This window comes from Hyla sarda, chromosome 8, assembly GCF_029499605.1.
Source record: "Hyla sarda isolate aHylSar1 chromosome 8, aHylSar1.hap1, whole genome shotgun sequence".
In the NCBI taxonomy this organism is placed as follows: Eukaryota; Metazoa; Chordata; class Amphibia; order Anura; family Hylidae; genus Hyla; species Hyla sarda.
This window is the reverse complement of record NC_079196.1, coordinates 100115026-100136316: the sequence shown is the minus strand read 5'-3', so window position 1 is coordinate 100136316 and position 21291 is coordinate 100115026. Positions and strand designations below refer to the sequence as shown.

The 21291-nt window shown below is 40.9% G+C and overlaps 1 protein-coding gene across 3 annotated transcripts in view; it reads right to left on the bottom strand.

Annotated features, from left to right (window-relative positions):
- MPP4 (MAGUK p55 scaffold protein 4) overlaps positions 1-21291 on the bottom strand; it is a 97368-nt gene that overhangs the window by 16442 nt on the left and 59635 nt on the right. Inside the window, exons 11-17 of one of the 3 annotated variants that reach the window (XM_056535054.1) lie at positions 20514-20710; positions 20353-20417; positions 9087-9104; positions 8931-8969; positions 7279-7299; positions 6870-6884; positions 3492-3533 (exon numbers count right to left, since the gene is read on the bottom strand). In XM_056535054.1, the coding sequence (XP_056391029.1) occupies positions 3492-3533; positions 6870-6884; positions 7279-7299; positions 8931-8969; positions 9087-9104; positions 20353-20417; positions 20514-20710 (397 nt within the window). The remainder of the gene's footprint in view (positions 1-3491; positions 3534-6869; positions 6885-7278; positions 7300-8930; positions 8970-9086; positions 9105-20352; positions 20418-20513; positions 20711-21291) is intronic. The other 2 variants (XM_056535055.1, XM_056535056.1) reach the window with 2 other exon arrangements.

Here is a 21291-nt window from a genome sequence, read left to right as displayed (position 1 = left end):
CATAAGAAATGGGGTAACAAATTTTGGGGGGGCTTTTTTCCTATTTTCCCTTGTGAAAATGAAAAATTTAGGGTAACACCAGCATTTTAGTGAAAAAAAATTCTTTTTTAATTTTCCCATCCAAATTTAATGAAAATTCGTCAAACACCTGTGGGGTGTTAAGGCTCACTATACCCCTCGTCACGTTCCGTGAGGGGTGTAGTTTCCAAAATGAGGTCACATGTGGGTATTTTTATTTTTTTGCGTTTATGTCAGAACCGCTGTAAAATCAGCAACCCCTGTGCAAATCACCAATTTAGGCCTCAAATGTACATGGTGCACTCTCACTCCTGAGCCTTGTTGTGTGCCCGCAGAGCATTTTACGCCCACATATGGGGTATTTCTGTAGACATTGCGTTACATATTTTGGGGGTTACATCTTTTTCCCTTTGATTGCTTGTGAAAATAAAAAGTATGGGGCAACACCAGCATGTTAGTGTAAATTTTTTTTATTTTTTAACAATAACAGGCTGGTGTAGCCCCCAACTTTTCCTTCTCATAAGGGGTAAAAGGAGAAAAAGCCCCCCAAACTTTTTAGTAAAATTTCTCCCGAGTACGGGAATACCCCATATGTGGCACTAAACTGTTTCCTTGAAATACGACAGGGCTCCGAAGTGAGAGAGCGCCATGCGCATTTGGAGGACTAAATTAGGGATTGCATAGGGGTGGACATAGGGGTATTCTACACCAGTGACTCCCAAACAGGGTGCCTCCAGCTGTTGCTTAATTCCCAGCATGCCTGGACAGTCAGTGGCTGTCCAGAAATGCTGGGAGTTATTGTTTTGCAACAGCTGGAGGCTCCGTTTTGGAAACACTGCCATACAATAAGTTTTTCACAAAAAGCTGCAGCAAATTTTCCACCGCAGCCTAAACTCCTAGCGGGAAACTCACCGTAAACCCCCACCAGTGGGTATGTACCCTAAAAACACTACACTAACACATAATAAAGGGTAAAACACTACATATGCACCCCCTTACACTGTCCCCTCAATAAAAATGAAAAACGTATCGTACAGCAGTGCTTCCAAAACGAAGCCCCCAGCTGTTGCAAAACAACAAGTCCCAGCATTTCCGGACAGCCACTGATTGTCCAGGTATGCGGGGAGTTTAGCAACGGCTGGAGGCACCCTGTTGGGGAATCACTGGCGTAGAATACCCCTATGTCCACCCTTATTCAATCCCTATTTTAGTCCTCAAATGCGCTCTCTCACTTTGGAGCCCTGTCGTATTTCAAGGAAACAGTTTAGAGCCACATATGGGGAAATGCGGCGATTGTGGCGATCGACGACATGGGGGGGGGGGGGGGTCTCAGGACCATACTGGGCATTTGCAAGGGATGCCTGCTGATAGATATCAGCAGTCATCCCGGTCCGATCCTTGCCTGGGCGTACCGAAATTCGCATGGGCGTACAGGTACGCCCTGGGTCCTTAAGTACCAGGGAGCCAGGGCGTACCCATAAGACCTGGGTCCTTAAGGGGTTAAAAATCTTAACCTTTCCAGTACTTATCAGCTTCTGTATACTACAGAGAAAATGATGCAACACTTTCCAGTCTGACCACAGTGCTCTCTGCTGACACCTCTGTTCATGTCAGGAACTGTCCAGATTAAAAGCATTTCCCCATAGAAAACCTCTCCTGCTCTGGACAGTTCCTGACACTGACAGAGGTGTCAGCAGAGAGCACTGTTGTCAGACTAGAAAGAACTTCACAAATTTCTCTGTAGTATACAGCATCTGATAAGTACTGGAAGGGTTAAGATTTTAAAATAGAAGTAATTTACAAATCTGTTTAACTTTCTGGCACCAGTTGAATACATATTTTTTTTCACCAGAGTTCCCCTTTAAGGGAAAGATGAGGGCACATTTACTATAATATATACCACCATGATCTGCCCTTCCTGTTTATCTATAGGTCCTCCATGCATAGTGTGCTGCTAAAGATATAATTGCTATTCTATCTATGAGACCAGGAGAGCAGTGATATAGTAGGCAAGTTGATACAGTAATTATCTGCAGAGTGCTTACAGTACCTGAACTCATATTGCCTGTCTCTTCTGAGAGCGGATTCTCTAGTGTGTTCTATAAGATGAACCCTGACAGTGTCCTGCTGCTTGAAGTTACAACACTTAAGAATACATTGATACTAGGGATGTCCCAATACCATTTTTTTTTTAAGAATGAGTACTCGCTGATACCAATTATAAATACTTTTTTCAATGTCATGTGACAGGTTTTTTTTTAAAGTTTTTGTCTATTTTTTATTTTATTTAAACTTTTTGAAAAGGGGGGGGGTGATTCAAACTTTTATAAGGGAAGGGGTTAAATATACATTTAGTTATTGTTATAATTTTTTTCACCAATTTTTTTTTTTACTCGTGCAAATGTCCACTATTGTTCCCAATACCGATACCAGTATCAGTATTGGGACATCAGGATTCATACTCTAGTGTGTTAGTTTGGGGACTTAAATTCTGACTGCTCTATCACTTGCTACACTTAGGGGTGTGAAGTCTTATCACATTGCAGTAGCTCCTACCTATCTCTACAAAGTCAGAGGCTGAAGATGAAATCAGGATGGCAGAAAATCCATAAATAGTGGACTTACTAAATAGGTATATACAAGAACTTCTACATTTTTCTGCACTATATAAGCAAAAAAGTATATACAGTATACAATGGAAGCTTCCAGACTCTGGCCATATGTACAGACATAACTGTCATCATTTGCAAATGTAAATTATCTATATAAATGTTCTTATATCAGTACATTTTCCCATTAATATTTCTCTTGACTGAGGTAGAACATGACTGGTAAGATGGTTAGTGTAGTAACAAAATCCACAATAAGCAACAATGAGCAGAGGAAGCAATGCAGTTAGGACACTTTTCTATTAATTGAGAATAAAGTATGAAGGCTTAAAAATTGTGCTCTGCTCATTTGTAAAATTAAATAATATAAATTAAATATCATATTACATTTGTTGATTAGCTATTTTGGGGCATTTTGCTGCATTAGCATTTTAGGTTTATTTGTTCTATAGCAGTGACCCTTGATTGAATATTGTGGCTCCTGGTATATATTTTTGGTATACAGAGTATATTAGTAACCATGTTTTTTTGTTTTTTGTTTTTTAGTATAGTGAATATGTCTCAATACATGAAGCTAGAAAACCTATTTGTGTCAGTAAATCCCATAGAAACATAATAATCAAAAATTGTAATGGGCAATGGCAAAATAACTGCCAATTACCATATCTACTCACAATGTGATCTGTGCTTATATTATGGAACAACAATGCTTTTTTCTAAAGACCTACATGTGTCCTATATTTATTTTTCTAACCTTGTTTTATTGAACTGCTCATATTTATTAGGATGTGGGTTTCCCCATGGAACCCTCTGTATAATAGTTAATCCACATTCCTTTGCTGTAATAACAAGTCTCAGACATACCAATAGCATACGGCTGTCCATCACTGCCATATTCTTCCTCTTCTTGACATGCATGTAAAAACAGGAAGGCGAGTGAGAAAGGATGTTATTGTAAAATTCTGTCATTCTTTACCTTCACATTAAATAAAGTTCTATGTAGCATAAGAAGTTATTGTACGCTGTGTTCATAGTGAATATTCAGAACTACAGTTTTTAACTGGCAACATCACAGTTCAGAGAAGGCAAAACTATTATGAAAGGCTGGAAAAGGTCTGTTCTGCTCCATAAACAATTGGGTGATATCCATAATGTATCAGCAGACCCCTAATGTATCAGCACACATGGGCATCTCCTTGGAGTACCACTATATGACAGCAAACTGCAAAGCAGCCAAGAAAACTAAATCTTCTCCGGCAGGCAAAAGACCATGATGCTTAGTTATTACATTCATATTGTCATATCGTGAGATGCAGTTGAATGTATGGTGTCCATATAAGAACATCATCAGGCGTCAGACAAACCTCCGTCACACCTCAGACAAACCTCCCTCAGCCGTCAGACAAACCTCCGTCACACCTCAGACAAATCTCCCTCAGCTCTCAGCCAAACATCTGTCATGCTTAAGACAAACCTCTGTTACACCTCAAACAAACCTCCGTCACACCTCAGACAAACCTCCCTCAGCTCTCTGCCAAACATCCGTCATGCCTCAGACAAACCTCGGTCATACCTCAGACAAACCTCCGTCACACCTCAGACAAACCTCCCTCAGCTCTCAGACAAACCTCCGTCATGCCTCAGACGTCAGCCGAACAGCCATTGATGTAAAGTTTTCTCGATTCGTAGAACACTGAAAGCGCATGCACAGCACTCCGCTGACAGCATAGGGCTAAAGTAGGCAGCATTAGGAGTGTAGCGCTAGTGTAGCCCTGCACATGCGCAGTTGTCTGTACCGCTCAGAGCGCATGCTCTGCTTTCCTCTGCTACACAGTTAGTGTAGGGAGGGTGAAAAACTTTTACGGCTGTCTGGCTGGTGTCTGAGGCATGATGGAGGTTTGTCTGAGAGCTTAGGGAGGTTTGTCTGAGGTGTGATGGAGGTTTGTCTGAGGTGTGATCGAGGTTTGTCTGAGGCATGACGGAGGTTTGACTGAGAGCTGAGGGAGGTTTGTCTGAGGTGTGACGAAGGTTTGTCTGAGGTATGACCGAGGTTTGTCTGAGGTGTAATGAAGGTTTGTCTGAGGTATGACCGAGGTTTGTCTGAGGCATGACGGAGGTTTGGCTGAGAGCTGAGGTGGGTTTGTCTGACACCTCATGATGTCCTAATATGGACACCGTATGAACGTAGTATTTCCAGCACCATTTTAATGGGCAGCTCATTTTTTGCAGCCTATTAGAGGACAGTGGGTCATGACCCAAATGGTCCTGTTTAGGTACATTAGAATGGAGGAATATCAAACCCAACGGTAAAATTTCTCATTCTGTCACATGACGAGACCCACTTTTCATTTTCTTCAGTGTTAGTTGCTCCATTTTTCTGTAGACTTGTGCCATTAGGACAGATCTGTGATCAGTAACTCCAGCTAAGGCTAGGTTCACAGCTGCATTGAAGGCTCCCTCACAGGTTTAGTTTAAGTAACCAGACAAAAGAACATAGAAAGCAATGACAGACCCCAGTTGGAAACCCAACGGACCCCAATAAATTCAGATGGGTCTGTCAGGTTCTGTCTGTTGTACACCAAACCGTCTGTCTCGATTTGTTGCTGCCTAATGGAATCTGCGACAGAAGCCCAGAACGAAATCTCAGACACAGATGTGAACCTAGCCTCAGCTGTATGATAGTCAAAGCTACAGTTGATGGCTGAGGTGGTCTTAAACACCTTATCAGTGACTCAGCCAGCCCAGCTGTTCTCTCACTTTTTCATGCTTTACACTGCAGCTCAGATTGGCTGCTATACAGAGGCGTAGCTTTATCTTTGGGGCCCCAAAGCAAAATCTGCAACAGGGCCCCATATGCCAACTATTGTACTGCTCTCTTATGGGGCAGATGTGCTTTGGGGCCCCCTTAGGCACTAGGGCCCTGATGCGACTGCTACCTCTATAGCTACACCCCTGCTGCTGTAAATAAACACAAGCACATCACAAATTCACCAAGAGGCCAGTGAATGTTAAGCTGATTTCCGAAGAGTGCTTATAAACCGGTAACCATACCAGCAGTACATGTTAGGTTAGTAAATGAAGTCAAATCAGTCTTCTGGCCATTCTTTTCTATTGACAATCCGCTCAGAAGAGATAAGTAAAAAAAAAAAAAAAAAAATATCTTCCCTTCCTGACTCCCGCTATCTGAAATCACAGAACTCCAGTTCCAGCTGTCCAGTGCAGGTTTGGTGACATGACATCACATGCAGTAATGGCCCAGACACTGACTGGATGAGTGGGCGTGCAATGTCATGTCACCAAACCAGAATGCAGTGGAGTGCGGGAAAAGGTGTTCTGTGATTCACTTGGCGGCAGGGGAGTGAGGAAAGTAAGAGAGGGGATTTTTCACTTCTTTTTTACTTTTTATTTTTACATTTTTCAACTTTTTTTAAAACACTTTTTATGTCCCCATAGGGGACTATCCATAGCAATCCTTTGATTGCTAATACTGTTCAGTGCTATGCATAGGACATATATGTACATATATAGAGATCACAGCATCTGAGCGGTTAATGGCGGACATCCGCGCGAACGAGAAGACACTTTATAGCTTTGAAATCTGCATGTACTAAAAAAATCGGAAAATGTGTCTGGTCAGGAAGGGGAGTAAAAAGCATGGTCTGGAAGCTATTAAAAAAATCTGTAAACAAACCTTACTATATCTTATAAAAAAATACATTTGTAATTCTTGTTTGTGTATTATTTTCAGGTATGGCCACCTTCTGTAGGTTATTTATCTAGTGTGCACACTGGTATACCAATCAAGTTTATTAAAATCTATAGATGGCAATCCTTAGACGGCAATGCAGTAGAAATTCTGCCAAAAGAATGAACATGTTCAGGTCCACTGTGGCAATCCCACAATCTGAACAGAGTAGCAGGATTTCATTGAAAACAATTGGACTCTGCTGCATGCGGAATGTCCACAGTGTGGATGAGGCCTAAGACCAAAACAGACACTGATCATTTAGCAGCTGCAAAGAGACACAATGGCAAGGCTAAGCAGTAAACTCAATATAAAAAATAGCCATTTGAGAAGTTAACTTTGTTTTTTTTCATCATTCAGCAACTTAATTTTCTTGGTCACAGCAATAGTCATGGCAATGACCTATGTCCCTGCCCTAGTGCATACACATAACACACCCCATATAACATTTCAACCATCCCCTTCAAAGTAAACATGAAATAGAAATATCACCTTACCTCCTTTTAATTCCTCTGATAAGATTAAAGGCCAAAGAGAATTAATATAAAACAATGGCACCACATGAATGCATAGAAAATATAGTGTGTGTGAAGAAGTAAGATAGAAGGACATGAGGGAATTTTATGTGCATTACAGCTGGCATGGCTCAGTGAGCAGAGCCGAGAGGTGGGTATACACAGCTCAGCACTACTGTTCACTAGATTACAATAAACACTCAGATTACTTTATTACATTATTGCTTTATTTATTGCTTTATTACAGAGCTTCCTACCAAACAGCTTTCGATATAGTAATATCATACACCTGATATTTACAGCTATGCAAACACAGATGCTGATACATGACCTTTATGGCTAACAATGCATAAGTCATTCATTATGTATCTATATCTATATTTATATTTACCTGATTCAAATGTTTCCTCATCTAGCAGAAGAAAGAATTAAAAATTGACAGTAAATTATAAATAAATTACAGCAAAATCCCTTATTGGAAATTCTATTCTGAGCCAGGACATGAATGAAAGTCTTACAGTAAGAATTTTCTTAATTCTATTTTCTTAATAGAGTTCAGTACCCTCATCCAAAATACATTCCCTTATTCTATTTGGTATTTTAACCTTATTCATTTTGGATATCTTTGAAACAACAGATTGCCAATACTGCTCTGATTTGGGGCATGTTTCATCTCCACATCTAGAACAGTGTTTATTTTATTTTTTTATCATCAATATAAGCGATTCACTAGAAAAATTGTCATATACTATGATTATTATTCAGGTATACGTGGTTTATTATTTCCTTAATTTTTTTTTATCCCAGAGTAACATCGCCCACCCTCCTAGCCTATTTTAACCTGCTGTGACATACTAACCCTTTTGTATTTATTTTTAATCAACAATGTAGAGTTTAGCCCTTCAGTAGGAGGCACATTTCAAAATTTGCCATAGGGCACCCTTTCTTCTATGCATGCCACTGACACTATGATGTAAGACTATGACAGAAATAAAATTTAAAGGGGTTATCCAGGCAAAAACTTTTTTTTAATATATCAACTGGCTCCAGAAAGTTAAACAGATTTGTAAATTACTTCTATTAAAAAATCTTAATCCTTCCAATAGTTATTAGCTTCTGAAGTTTTCTGTCTAACTGCTCAATGATGATGTCACGTCCCGGGAGCTGTGCATGATGGGAAAATATCCCCATAGGAGCTGCACAGCTCCCGGGATGTGAGTCATCAGAAAGCAGTTAGACAGAAAACAGCAACTCAACTTCAGAAGCTAATAACTATTGGAAAGATTAAGATTTTTTAATAGAAGTAATTTACAAATCTGTTTAACTTTCCGGAGCCAGTTGATATATAAAAAAAAGTTTTGGCCTGAAATACCCCTTTAACTTCAGTACATCAGTGACTCATTTTCTGAAGCTGAAACCCTAAAAACTATACTCCTTTAACATCAAGAAAGCTGACTATGAAGTTGAAAACAGCAATAAATTATTTTTGGCCAATAATTTGTTTTAGGAGTGATTTATAGGCTACTTTGCCATCTTAGAGTATTCTGTATGACAGGGTTTTCTGAGACTTTTTTATTGGCCATACTGGGTTCCTGCAGCTCAGCTCCCATTTCCTTCACTAGGAGCTGCAATAACCCAACACGCCCATGACTATGTATGGAGTCATCTGCTACCAGCTCTGTTCAGATACTGATGGCCTTTCTTGATGACATCCCTACCATAAAAATAACAGTTCTCCCTACTGCTGTTCCCCAGTGATTTATTGATCAGTGTTCTGAACTCGGGTATCTGGACTCTGCAAATCCCTAGTTGGTAAGGTATGGTGCAGAACATCATACACAATTTTTATAATACAGATACAGTAAAACTTCTTTAAAAAGGACCAAGCAAAACTGTATTGAAAAGTGATCTTTCCAAAGAAAATGACCGCTATGCATATGTACCAATGTATGGTGAACTGATAATCTGTCATATAATTCAGATAGGTGGTTGCCTTCTCAAAGTGGTCTTTTAGAAAGGTTTTAATATATTGTAAATTCTTACCAGCTTCTACGCATTTCTCATCAATCTTCATGTCTTCCTCTAGGAATAATGAGAGAATCATCAAAGTAGCCTTTGGTATTGGCATAACTAAACTAAATATGTATAGATGTGCATGTCCTGAGCAAGAAGCTGAATACTAATGTTTGATTTTCTTACCTTCCCCAATTGTGCTCACTGTCCATTGAAAGAAAAATTAAAGAAGAAACAAAGTAAAACTTAAACCAAGTCATGTATTACTGTTTGATAAACAGGGCCATATACAGAAATTGTATATCATGGGGCCTCATTGTAAAATTCAAAATGGGCTCCACCCCTCTAAGGCTCAGTTTCCACTTGTTTTTTTTTTGTTTTTTGTTTTTTTTTCTTGCAGTTTTTTTTAGATCTACCACTGCAGTTTTTGAGCCAAAGCCAGAAGTGTTTTCAAAAGGAATGGGAAATATAAAGGAAGGACTTACACTTCTCCTCCCTTATGGATCCACTTCTGACTTTTGCTAAAAAACTGCAGTGGCAGTATTCCAAAAACTGCCAGAAAAAACAAAACAAGTGGAAACTCAGCCTAAAAGTTCCACAAAATGTACTACTTATTGTCTTGATGTCTATCAGAATTTCATAATATTTGTATCAGGGCCATAGCTCAGTTTTTACAGAGAAAGCACTAAATTTACCTATTGTTAGACCAAGTTTAACCCCTTAAGGACCCAGCCCAAATATACCTTAAGGACCCGGCCATTTTTTGAACATCTGACCATTGTCACTTCAAGCATTAATAACTCTGGGATGCTTTTACCTTTCATTCTGATTCCGAGATTGTTTTTTCGTGACATATTCTACTTTATGTTAGTGGTAAAATTTTGTCAAATTTGATGAAAAAATTGAAAATTTTGCATTTTTTTTTTAACTTTGAAGCTCACTGCTTGTAAGGAAAATGGATATTCCCAAAAAATTATACATTGATTCACATATACAATATGTCTACTTTATATTTGCATCATAAAATTGATGTGTTTTTACTTTTGGAAGACATCAGAGGGCTTCAAAGTTCAGCAGCAATTTTCCAATTTTTCACAAAATTTTCAAAATCTGAATTTTTCAGGGACCAGTTCAGTTTTGAAGTGGATTTGAAGGGCCTTCATATTAGAAATACCTCACAAATGACCCCATTATAAAAACTGCACCCCTCAAAGTATTCAAAATGACATTCAGTAAGTGTGTTAACCCTTTAGGTGTTTCACAGGAATAGCAGCAAAGTGAAGGAGAAAATGTTCTTGTAGACCCAGTTTTTGAATTTTTACAAGGGGTAATAGATGAAAAATCCCCCCAAAATTTCTAACCCAATTTCTCTCGAGTAAGGAAATACCTCATATGTGTATGTCAAGTGTTCGGCAGGTGCACTAGAGGGCTCAGAAGGGAAGGAGCAACAATGGGATTTTGGAGAGGGAATTTTGCTGAAATGGTTTTTGGGGGGCATGTCACATTTAGGAAGCCCCTATGGTGGCAGAAAACCCCAACATGGCATACCATTTTGGAAACTAGACCCCTCAAGGCACGTAACAAGGGGTCCAGTGAGCCTTAACACCCCACATGTGTTTGACGACTTTTCGTTAAAGTCGGATGTGTAAATGAAAACAAAAATTTTTTCACTAAAGTGCAGTTTTTCCCCCAAATTTACCATTTTTACAAAGGGTAATGGGAGAAAATGCCCCCCCAAATTTGTAACCCCATCTCTTCTGAGTATGGAAATACCCCATGTTAGGACGTAAAATGCTTTGCGGGCGAACTACAATGCTCAGAAGAGAAGGAGTCACATTTGGCTTTTTGAAAGCAACTTTTGCTGAAATGTTTTTTTGGGGGCATGTCGCATTTAGGAAGCCCCTGTGGTGCCAGAACAGCAAAAAATACCCACATGGCATACTATTTTGGAAACTACACCCCTCAAGGAACGTAACAAGGGTTCCGCTGAGCCTTAACACCCCACAGGTGTTTGACGACTTTTCGTTAAAGTTGGATGTGTAAATGAAAAAATTTTTTTTTTTTACTAAAATGCAGTTTTCCCCCTAAATTTTACATTTTTACAAGGGGTAATAGGAGAAAATGACCCCCAAAATATGTAACCCCATTTCTTCTGAGTATGGAAATACCCCATGTTAGGACATAAAATGCTCTGCTGGCGAACTACAATGCTCAGAATAGGAGGAGCGCCATTGAGCTTTTGGAAAGAGAATTAGTTTGGAATGGTAGTCAGGGGCCATGTGCATTTACAAAGCCCCCCGTGGTGCCAGAACAGTGGACCCCCCCACATGTGACCCCATTTTGGAAACTACACCCCTCACAGAATTTAATAAAGGGTGCAGTGAGTATTTACACCCCACAGAACTTTGGAACAGTGGGCTGTGCAAATTAAAAATTTAATTTTTCATTTTTACGGACCACTGTTCCAAAAATCTGTCAGACACCTGTGGGGCGTAAATTCACAATGTACCCCTTATTACATTACGTGAGGGGTGTAGTTTCCAAAATGGGGTCACATGTGTCGGGGGTCCATTGTTCTGGCACTATGGGGGCTTTGTAAACACATGTGGCCTTCAATTCCGGACAAATTTTCTCTACAAAATCCCAATGGCGCTCCTTCTCTTCTGAGCATTGTAGTTCGCCCGCAGAGCACTTTAAATTCACATATGGGGTATGTTCTTACTCAGAAGAGATGGGGTTACAAATTTGGGGGGCTTTTTTCCTATTTTCCCTTGTGAAAATGAAAAATTAGGGGAACACCAGCATTTTAGTGAAAAAATATAATTTTTTTCATTTTCCCATCCAACTTTAATAAAAATTCGTCAAACACCTGTGGGGTGTGTTGGCTCACTATACCCCTTGTCACGTTCGGTGAGGGGTGTAGTTTCCAAAATGGGGTCACATGTGGATATTTTATTTTTTTTGCGTTTGTCAGAACCACTGTAAAATCAGCCACCCCTCTGCAAATCACCAATTTAGGCCTCAAATGTACATGGTGCCCTCTCACTCCTGAGCCTTCTTGTGTGCCCGCAGAGCATTTTACGCCCACATCTGGGGTATTTCCGTACTCAGGAGAAATTGCGTTACAAATTTTGGGGGTCTTTTTTTCCTTTTACCGCTTGTGGAAATAAAAAGTATGGGGCAACACAAGCATGTTAGTGTAAATTTTTTTTATTTTTTTACACTAACAGGCTGGTGTAGGCCCCAACTTTTCCTTTTCACAAGCGGTAAAAGGAAAAAAAGACCCCCAAAATTTGTAGTGCAATTTCTCCCGAGTATGGAGATACCCCCTATATGGTCCTAAACTGTTTCCTTGAAATACGACAGGGCTCCAAAGTAAGAGAACACCATGCGCATTTGAGGACTAAATTAGGGATTGCATAGGGGTGGACATAGGGGTATTCTATGCCAGTGATTCCCAAACAGGGTGCCTCCAGCTGTTGCTAAACTCCCAGCATGCCTGGACAGTCAGTGGCTGTCCAGAAATGCTGGGAGTTGTTGTTTTGCAACAGCTGGAGGCTCCGTTTTGGAAACCCTGCCGTACAAGACGTTTTAAATTGTTTATTGGGGGGGGGGGGACAGTGTAAGGGGTGTATATGTAGTGTTTTACCCTTTATTAGGTGTTAGTGTAGTGTTTTTAGGGTACATTCACACTGGCGGGTTACGGTGAATTTCCCGCTAGGAGTTTGCGCTGCGGCGAAAAATTTGCCGCAGCCCAAACTTGAAGCAGGAAATTTACTGTAAACCCGCCTATGTGAATGTACCCTGTACGTTCACATGGGGGGGGGGGCAAACCTCCAGCTGTTTCAAAACTACAACTCCCAGCATGTACTGACAGACCGTGCATGCTGGGAGTTGTACTTTTGCAACAGCTGGATGCACACTGATTGGAAAACCTTCAGTTAGGTTCTGTTACCTAACTCAATATTTTCCAACCAGTGTGCCTCCAGCTGTTGCAAAACTACAACTCCCAGCATGTACTAATCACCGAAGAGCATGTTGGGAGATGTAATTATGCAACAGCTGGAGGTACCCAACTACAACTCCCAGCATGCCGAGACAGCTGTTTGCTTTCTGGGCATGCTGGGAATTGCAGTTTTGCAACATCTGGAGAGCTACAGTTTTTAGACCACTGCACAGTGATCTCCAAACTGTGGACCTCCAGATGTTGCAAAACTACAACTCCCAGCATGCCCAGACAACAGACAGCTATGTGGGCATGCTAGGAGTTGTAGATTTGCAACATCTGGACTGATATAGTTTAGAGACCACTGTATAGTGGTCTCAAACTGCAGCCCTCCAGCTGTTGCAAAACTACATATTCCAGCATGCCCAAACAGCTGTCTGGGCATGCTGGGAGTTGTAGTTTTGCAACATCTGGAGGGCTACAGTTAGAGACCACGGTCTCAGACTGTAGACCTCCAGATCTACTTACCGGCTTCCGTAGGATCCCGGCAGCCGTCCTCTTCAGACGCACGTGACGCCGCCCGCCGATCAACGTCGCCGCAGCCTCCGGACGGGTAAGTGGACGTCAGCGCCCGGTCCCCTTCGGTTCCCCGTTCTGCCCCGCCTATTGTGGGTGGGCAGGACGGGGAAAACAAAAGTAAACCCCGCCGCCCCCGATCTGCTATTGGTGGTCGCGTCTAGACCACCAATAGCAGGGATAGGAGGGGTGGCAACCCTACCACCTCACTCCTATGCCTACAGGGGAATCGTGGGTGTCTTAGACAACCGCGATCCCCCTTCTATTCCGGGTCACAATAGACCCGTAAGACCCGGAATCGGCGCAAATCGCAAGTGTGAATTCACTTGCGATTTGCGCCGATCGCCGATGGGCATTTGCACGGGGTGCCTGCTGATTGATATCAGCAGTCACCCCGGCCCGGTCCCCGCGCGGCGGGGACCGAAATTTCCACGGGCGTATGGATACGCCCTGGGTCCTTAAGTACCAGGACGTCAAGGCGTATCCATACGCCCTAGGTCCTTAAGTGGTTAAATTAATTCAATGTTAAACAAGTTTTTAAGACTGGTGATTTTTATTTTTTTATTTTACATACATTTTTAATAAATTAATCCTGAAATCTTGCCATTTCGATTCTGGACACTAGGCCCAATAATACGCTGAGACTTCCTGTACTGTTCAGATCACTTTCCAGCTGTGTCCTCCTTATCATCACATAAAGGAGTACAGTGAAAGGTGACACAAGTGTACAGATAAGCCCGATTCTTCAAAGTAGCTAAGCTTGGCCTCCCCCTCCCTGTAGAATGAACTTTGTACAGGTCACAGAGTACGTCAGGAAACCTCCCCCATTCATGTTAATGTGACAGCTTCAGACTACTGTTGCTTAAGTTCCATGGGCTGGCTGTAAAGCATATCTCTAAATGTTGCTAAAAACAGCTCAGGCAACCCCACACAATAATGCCCATAAAAATTTAATAATAAAATTAAAATGAGAATGTAGAAGCTAATTATAAAAATAACACGTTTCAGTATCTAGCTCTAAGGCCCCTTTCACACTACAAAATTACTCCTTTTTAAAGATCTGTACGAAGTTCCGTCTGAAAATCAGCTGTAAAACGGCAGTTACAAAATCCTATATGGCCGTTAGAAAATCCCATTAAAGTCTATGGGATTTTTTTAATACCTGTTTTAACCTGTTATAGCCTGTTATAGGCTGTGGGATTTTCTAACGGCCGTATAGGATTTTGTAACTGCCGTTTTCAGCTGATTTTCAGACAGAACTTCGTACAGATCTTTAAAACTAATTTTGTAATGTAATTTGTAGGAGTAATTTTGTAGTGTGAAACGAGCCTTACTGGTAAAAAGAAATGTAGGTGACATGTTCACATTAAAAGATAACTTTCTGCTTTCAGACAACACAAGAAAGGATTTAGCGGTATATGAATTTATATGGCTTGTATTGAATTTATTGTAAGCTATATACTGCACATGAATAGCTTTCCTAGTGGCCTTTGACAGGAAGCAGTGTTATGACAGAGAAGCAGTGAGGCACTGGCTGGAGATTCATAAAAATAGTCATCTCCATAGTGATCGAGGGGCGGCCAGAAAAATTGTACTGAATTATGAAATTTATGCATAGAATTACAATAATATGGTTGATAGAATATAAGATTATTGGTGTAGTCAATATAAGATTATTGGTGTAGTCATTCTTGACAACTGGGTTGAATGTAAGAGGGAGATAATGAAAAACTGTCTACTTCTTAAACAGTGTAAACTCAGACTTGACAGACTAAGAATGTGTTAGATTTTTATCAGTAGCTCAGGCTGATTTAAAATCTGGCACATTAGAAGGTCTTGTCTAAGCTTGCATCTTTATTAGTTGGCTTAGTTTTATGCCAAAAATTTGCACCTCAAAGTGGCACATTTGTTGAGACATTTAAAGGGGAACTCCACTGGAAAACATTTTCTTTTGCATCAACTGGTGCCAGAAAGTTAAACAGATTTGTAAATTATTTCTATAAAAAAAATCCCAATTACTTTTCAGCTGCTGTATAATACACAGGAAATTATTTTCTTTTTGAATTTCCTTTCTGCATGACCACAATCGCTCTCTGCTGACACCTTTGTCCATGTCAGGAACTGTTCAGAGTAGGACCAAATCCCCATAGAAAACCTCTCTTGCTCTGGACAGTTCCTGACATGGACAGAGGTGTCAGCAGAGAGCACTGTGGTCAGACTAGAAAGGAAATTCAAAAAGAAAAGAACTTCTTGTGTATTATACAGCAGCTGAAAAGTACTGAAAGGATTGGGATTTTTAATAGAAATAATTTACAAATCTGTTTAACTTTCTGGCACCAGTTGATTTAAAAGAAAATATTTTTCTGTGGAGTACCCCTTTTAGCCTATGCTGCTTTACTGAAACTAAATCTGCCTTTCTAAAGCACATAAAAAATTTGGATCCAGTGACCTAAGGCTGCATTCACACTTCGTTTTTTACATTAAGGGTGCCAGATCCGGCTGGGGGAGGGGCAAACCGGGGTCTCCCATACCCCACCCGGACCAGCGCTGAACTCCATTTACTTTAATAAGCCAACCGGAGTCAAACGGTAACTCCGTTCGGCTCATTTTTGACCCATATCCAGTTTTGTGAAAGGACCTAAAACCGTAGTATACTACGGTTTTAGGCCCGGTCAGGAAACCGCACACGGGTCAAAAATAAGCTGACCGGAGTCACCGTTTGACTCCGGTCGGCTCATTAAAGTAAATGGAATTCAGCGCTGGTCCGGCTGGGGTAGGGGAGAGCCCAGTTTGCCCCTCCCCCAGCCGGATCCAGCACCCGTAATGTAAAAACAAAGTGTGAATGCAGCCTAAGCCAGGTTTTTGGTGCAAATTGCACCAGATATTTGGCACATGCCATTTTGATTATGTCCCCCTCTTTGTTTATTTTCTGTTTTAACAGTTTAAATATTTGTTCTAAACAAAGCAAGAGAAGAAGGGATAACCTTACAGTGGGGAAAAAAAAGTATTTAGTCAGCCACCAATTGTGCAAGTTCTCCCACTTTAAAAGATGAGAGAGGCCTGTAATATTCATCATAGGTATACCTCAACTACGAGAGACATAATGAGAAAAAAAATCCATAAAATCACATTCTCTGATTTTTAAAGACTTAAAGGGGTATTCCGGGCAAAAACATTTTATCCCCTATCCTTTGGGGATAAGATGTCTGATTGCAGGGGGCCCGCCGCTGGGACCCCCCACGATCTCCCTGCAGCACCTGCATAGGGGATAAAATGTTTTTGCCCGGAATACCCCTTTAATTAGCAAATTATGGAGGAAAATAAGTATTTGTCAATAACAAAAGTTCATCTCAATACTCTTATCACAAAAAGAAGTACTGAATGCCAGCACCACCGTGCTATATATTTGCTGTGTACGCAACTCATAGACGACTCACTCAGGTGTATGTAACATGAATTCAGGTGAGCGCTACACGCTAAGAAATATAGCATGCATATAATTCACAATAGAAGAGAAAGGAAGCGGAGAACTCACCGTTTACGTACGCAGACGAATCACTGCAATAGGGTGATCTCTGGACCGGGCATGGGTCCATGCAGGGAGGCGGCAGCTGGTAACCGGGGGAACTCAGGCGTCAGCCCGACGCCTGAGCTCCCCCCGGTTACCAGCTGCCGCCTCCCTGCATGGACCCATGCCCAGTCCAGAGATAACCCTATTGAAGTGACTCGTCTGCCTACGTAAACGGTGAGCGCTTTGCTTCCTTTCTCTTCTATTGTGAATTAAGTTCATCTCAATACTATGTTATATACCCTTTGTTGGCAATGACAGAGGTCAAACGTTCTCTGTAAGTCTTCACAAGGTTTTTACACACTGTTGCTGGTATTTTGGCACATTCCTCCATGCAGATCTCCTTTAGAGCAGTGATGTTTTGGGGCTGTCGCTGGGCAACACAGACTTTCAAACTCCCTCCAAAGGTTTTCTATAGGGTTGAGATCTGGAGAATGGCTAGGCCACTCCAGGACCTTGAAATGCTTCTTACGAAGCCACTCCTAGTTGCCCGGCAGTGTGTTTGGGATCATTGTGATGCTCAAAGACCCATCCACGTTTCATCTTCAATGCACTTGCTGATGGAAGGAGGTTTTCACTCAAAATCTCACAATACATAGTAACATAGTAACATAGTTCATAAGGTTGAAAAAAGAACAGAGTCCATCAAGTTCAACCTATAACAATAATGAGTCCCTACTGAGTTGATCGAGAGGAAGGCAAAAAACCCTCATACTAGAGGTAAAAATTCCTTTCCGAATCCAAATATGGCAGTCAGAATAAATCCCTGGATCAATGTTCTGTCCCTATAAATCTAATATACATAACCAGCAATGTTCTTTCTCTCCATAAATGCATCCAGACCCCTTTTCAATTATTTTACAGAGTTCACCATGACCACCTCCCCCAGGAGAGAATTCCACAGTCTCACTGCTCTTACAGTAAAGAACCCCTGTCTGTGCTGGTGTAGAAACCTTCTTTCCTCTAGATGTAGATGATGCCCCCTTGTTATAGATACAGTCCTGGGTATGAATAGATCATGGGAGAGATCTCTGTACGGTCCCCTGATATATTTATACATAGTTATTAGGTCGCCCCTAAGCCTTCATTTTTTTTCTAAACTAAATAACCCTAATTCTGATAATCTTTCTGGGTACTGTAATCCTCCCATTCCCCGTATTACTCTGGTTGCCCGTCTTTGAACCCTCTCCAGCAACACTATATCTTTCTTGTACACTGGTGCCCAGTACTGTACACAGTATTCTATGTGTGGTCTGACTAGTGATTTGTACAGCGGTAGAATTATTTCCTTGTTGTGGGCATCTCTGTCTCTATTGATTCACCCCATGATTTTATTTGCCTTGGCAGCAGCTGCCCGACACTGGTCACTACAGCTAAATTTACTGTTAACTAAGACTCCCAAGTCCTTTTCCACGTCAGTCGTCCCAAGTGTGCTCCCATTTAATACATAATGCCAGCCCGGATTTCTCCTCCCCATGTGCATTACCTTACATTTATCAGTGTTGTACCTCATCTGCCACTTTCCAGCCCAAACCTCCAACCTATCCAGATTCATTTGTAACAGTGAACTGTCCTCTATTGTGTTTACCGCTTTACAGAGTTTAGTATCATCTGCAAAGATTGCTACTTTAATATTCAACCCCTCTACAAGGTCATTAATGAATATATTAAGTAGAACAGGACCAAAGACTGACCCCTGTGGTACCCCACTAGTTACAGTCACCCAACCAGAATAAGTACCATTAATAACCACCCTCTGTTTCCTATCACTGAGCCAGTTACTTACCCACTTACACACATTCTCCCCCAGCCCAATCATTCTCATTTTATGCACCAACCGTTTATGTGGCACCATATCAAATATTTTGGAAAAATCCAGATATACGAAATCCAGCGATTCGCCATGGTCCAGTCTGGCGCTCACCTCCTCATAAAAGCTGATCAGGTTGGTTTGACAGGACCGATCCCTCATTAAGCCATGCTGATATGGAGTCATACATCTATTTTTATCCAAAATAGCATCTCTTAGAAAACCCTCAAACAATTTACATTCAACAGAGGTTAAACTAACAGGTCTATAATTCCCTGGGTCACCTTTTGTCCCCTTTTTAAATATTGGCACCACATTTGCCATGCACCATTCCTGGGGAACAGTCCCTGTTACTATAGAGTCCCTGAATATAAAAAATAGTGGGTCTGTCTATTACATTACTTAATTCCTTTAGAACATGGGGGAAAATGCCATCCGGACCTGGCGATTTGCCTACTTTGATTTTTTGTAGGAGGCACTGTACTTCTTCCTGGGTTAGACAGACGACCTGTATTGGGGAGTTTACCCCATTCATTTTTTCCTTTACACAGATCAGTAGCCCTGGTCCCTTAGCAGAAAAACAGCCCCAAAGCATGATGTTTCCACCCCATGCTTTACAGTAGGTTTTATGTTCTTTGGATGCAACTCAGCATTTTTTCTCCTCCAAACAAGACAAGTTGAGTTTTTACCAAAAAGTTCTACTTTGGTTTCATCTGACCATATGACATTCTCCCAATCTTCTTCTGGATCATCCACATGCTCTCTAGCAAACTTCAGATGGGCCCGGACATGTACTGGCTTAAACAGGGGGACACATATGGCACTGCATGATTTGAGACCCTGGTGGCGTAGTGTGTTACTGATGGTAGCCTTTGTTACTTTGGTCCCAGCTCTCTACAGGTAATTCACTAGGACCCCCAATGCGGTTCTGGGATTTTTTCCTCACCGTTCTTGTGATCATTTTGACACCACAGGGTGAGATCTTGTGTGGAGCCCCAGATCAAGGGAGATTATCAGTCATCTTGTATGTCTTCCATTTTCTAATAATTGCTCTTGATTTCTTCACACCAAGCTACTTGCCTATTGCAGATTCAGTCTTCCCAGCCTGGTGCAGGTCTACAATTTTGTTTCTGGTGTCCTTTGACAGCTCTTTGGTCTTGGCCATAGTGGAGTTTGGAGTGTGACTGTTTGAGGTTGTGGACAGGTGTCTTTTATACTGATAACAAGTTCAATCAGATGCCATTAATACAGGTAACGAGTGGAGGATAGAGGAGACTCTTAAAGAAGAAGTTACAGGTCTGTGAGAGACAGAAATCTTGCTTGTTTGTAGGTGATCAAATACTTATTTTACAGATGAATTTACCAATGAATTCATTAGAAATCCTACAATGTGATTTCCTGTATTCTTTCCCCCCATTCTGTCTCTCATAGATGAGGTATACCTATGAGGAATATTACAGGCTCTCTCATGTTTTTGTGGGAGAACTTGCACAATTGGTGGCTGACTAAATACTTTTTTCCCCACTGTATATTGTCACTGGCAGATACTTACACTGGGATGCTTTAAGACAAGAGTGAGACATGAATGGCTGAGACCACCAGAATTCCCGTTGTTTCCTAAATACATAAAAAGGAATAAACTTACACTAAATGGCTCATGTAGTAGGAATCAAAAGCTTGAAGGATCTGTTAACAGTGTTACAATAACTGTACCTCTTAAGTAAGTGGTTGGATGGGATTAGGCCGGCGCACCCGCTGAGATCTGAAGCTTTTCTTGCTTGCCACCACATAGAGTCACTCTGGTCAACTATTTGAAGGATTTCTCCTCTTTTAAAAGGCAGGCCAGCGTCTGCACAAGGTATGACGGGATCCTGCTGAGGCCAGTAATCTGCCATTGCTCTGACAAACAGCTTTTTCAGACAAAAGAAGATAATAAACAAACTAAATTAGACAAGTAGATGCCATCAAGTGAATATTACATACAATGCTGTTACATCTACTATGGAAAAGTGCATTCCTTGCTTGATAGTATTAAAGAGGTACTCCGGCCCTAAGACATTTTACTCTAAAATGTATGGCGCAACAAAAAAATATTGCAAATTGTGGAGGGTTTTGTTTTTACACAGTGCACTTAACAGTAAAACTGACATGTTCTCTTTATGCTGTGGGTCAATACAATTTAAATAATACTCATGGTTACATGCTTTTCTATGATTGTACTACTATAAAAAAAAAAAAAAAAAAAATCAAACTTTCTTTTAACAAAATTATTAGGTTAAAAATGGCTCTATTCTGACCCCTATAACTTTTCAATTTTTCAATATAAGGGATGGATGAGGGCTAATTTTTTGAGCTGTGATCTGTAGTATCGTTACCACTGTAGTATCGGTACCACTTTTGTGATATATGTGACTTTTTGAATCCTTTTTATTTCCTTTTTCTGGGATGTGATATGACCAAAAAGCAGCAATTGCAGAGTTTTTCTTTTTTT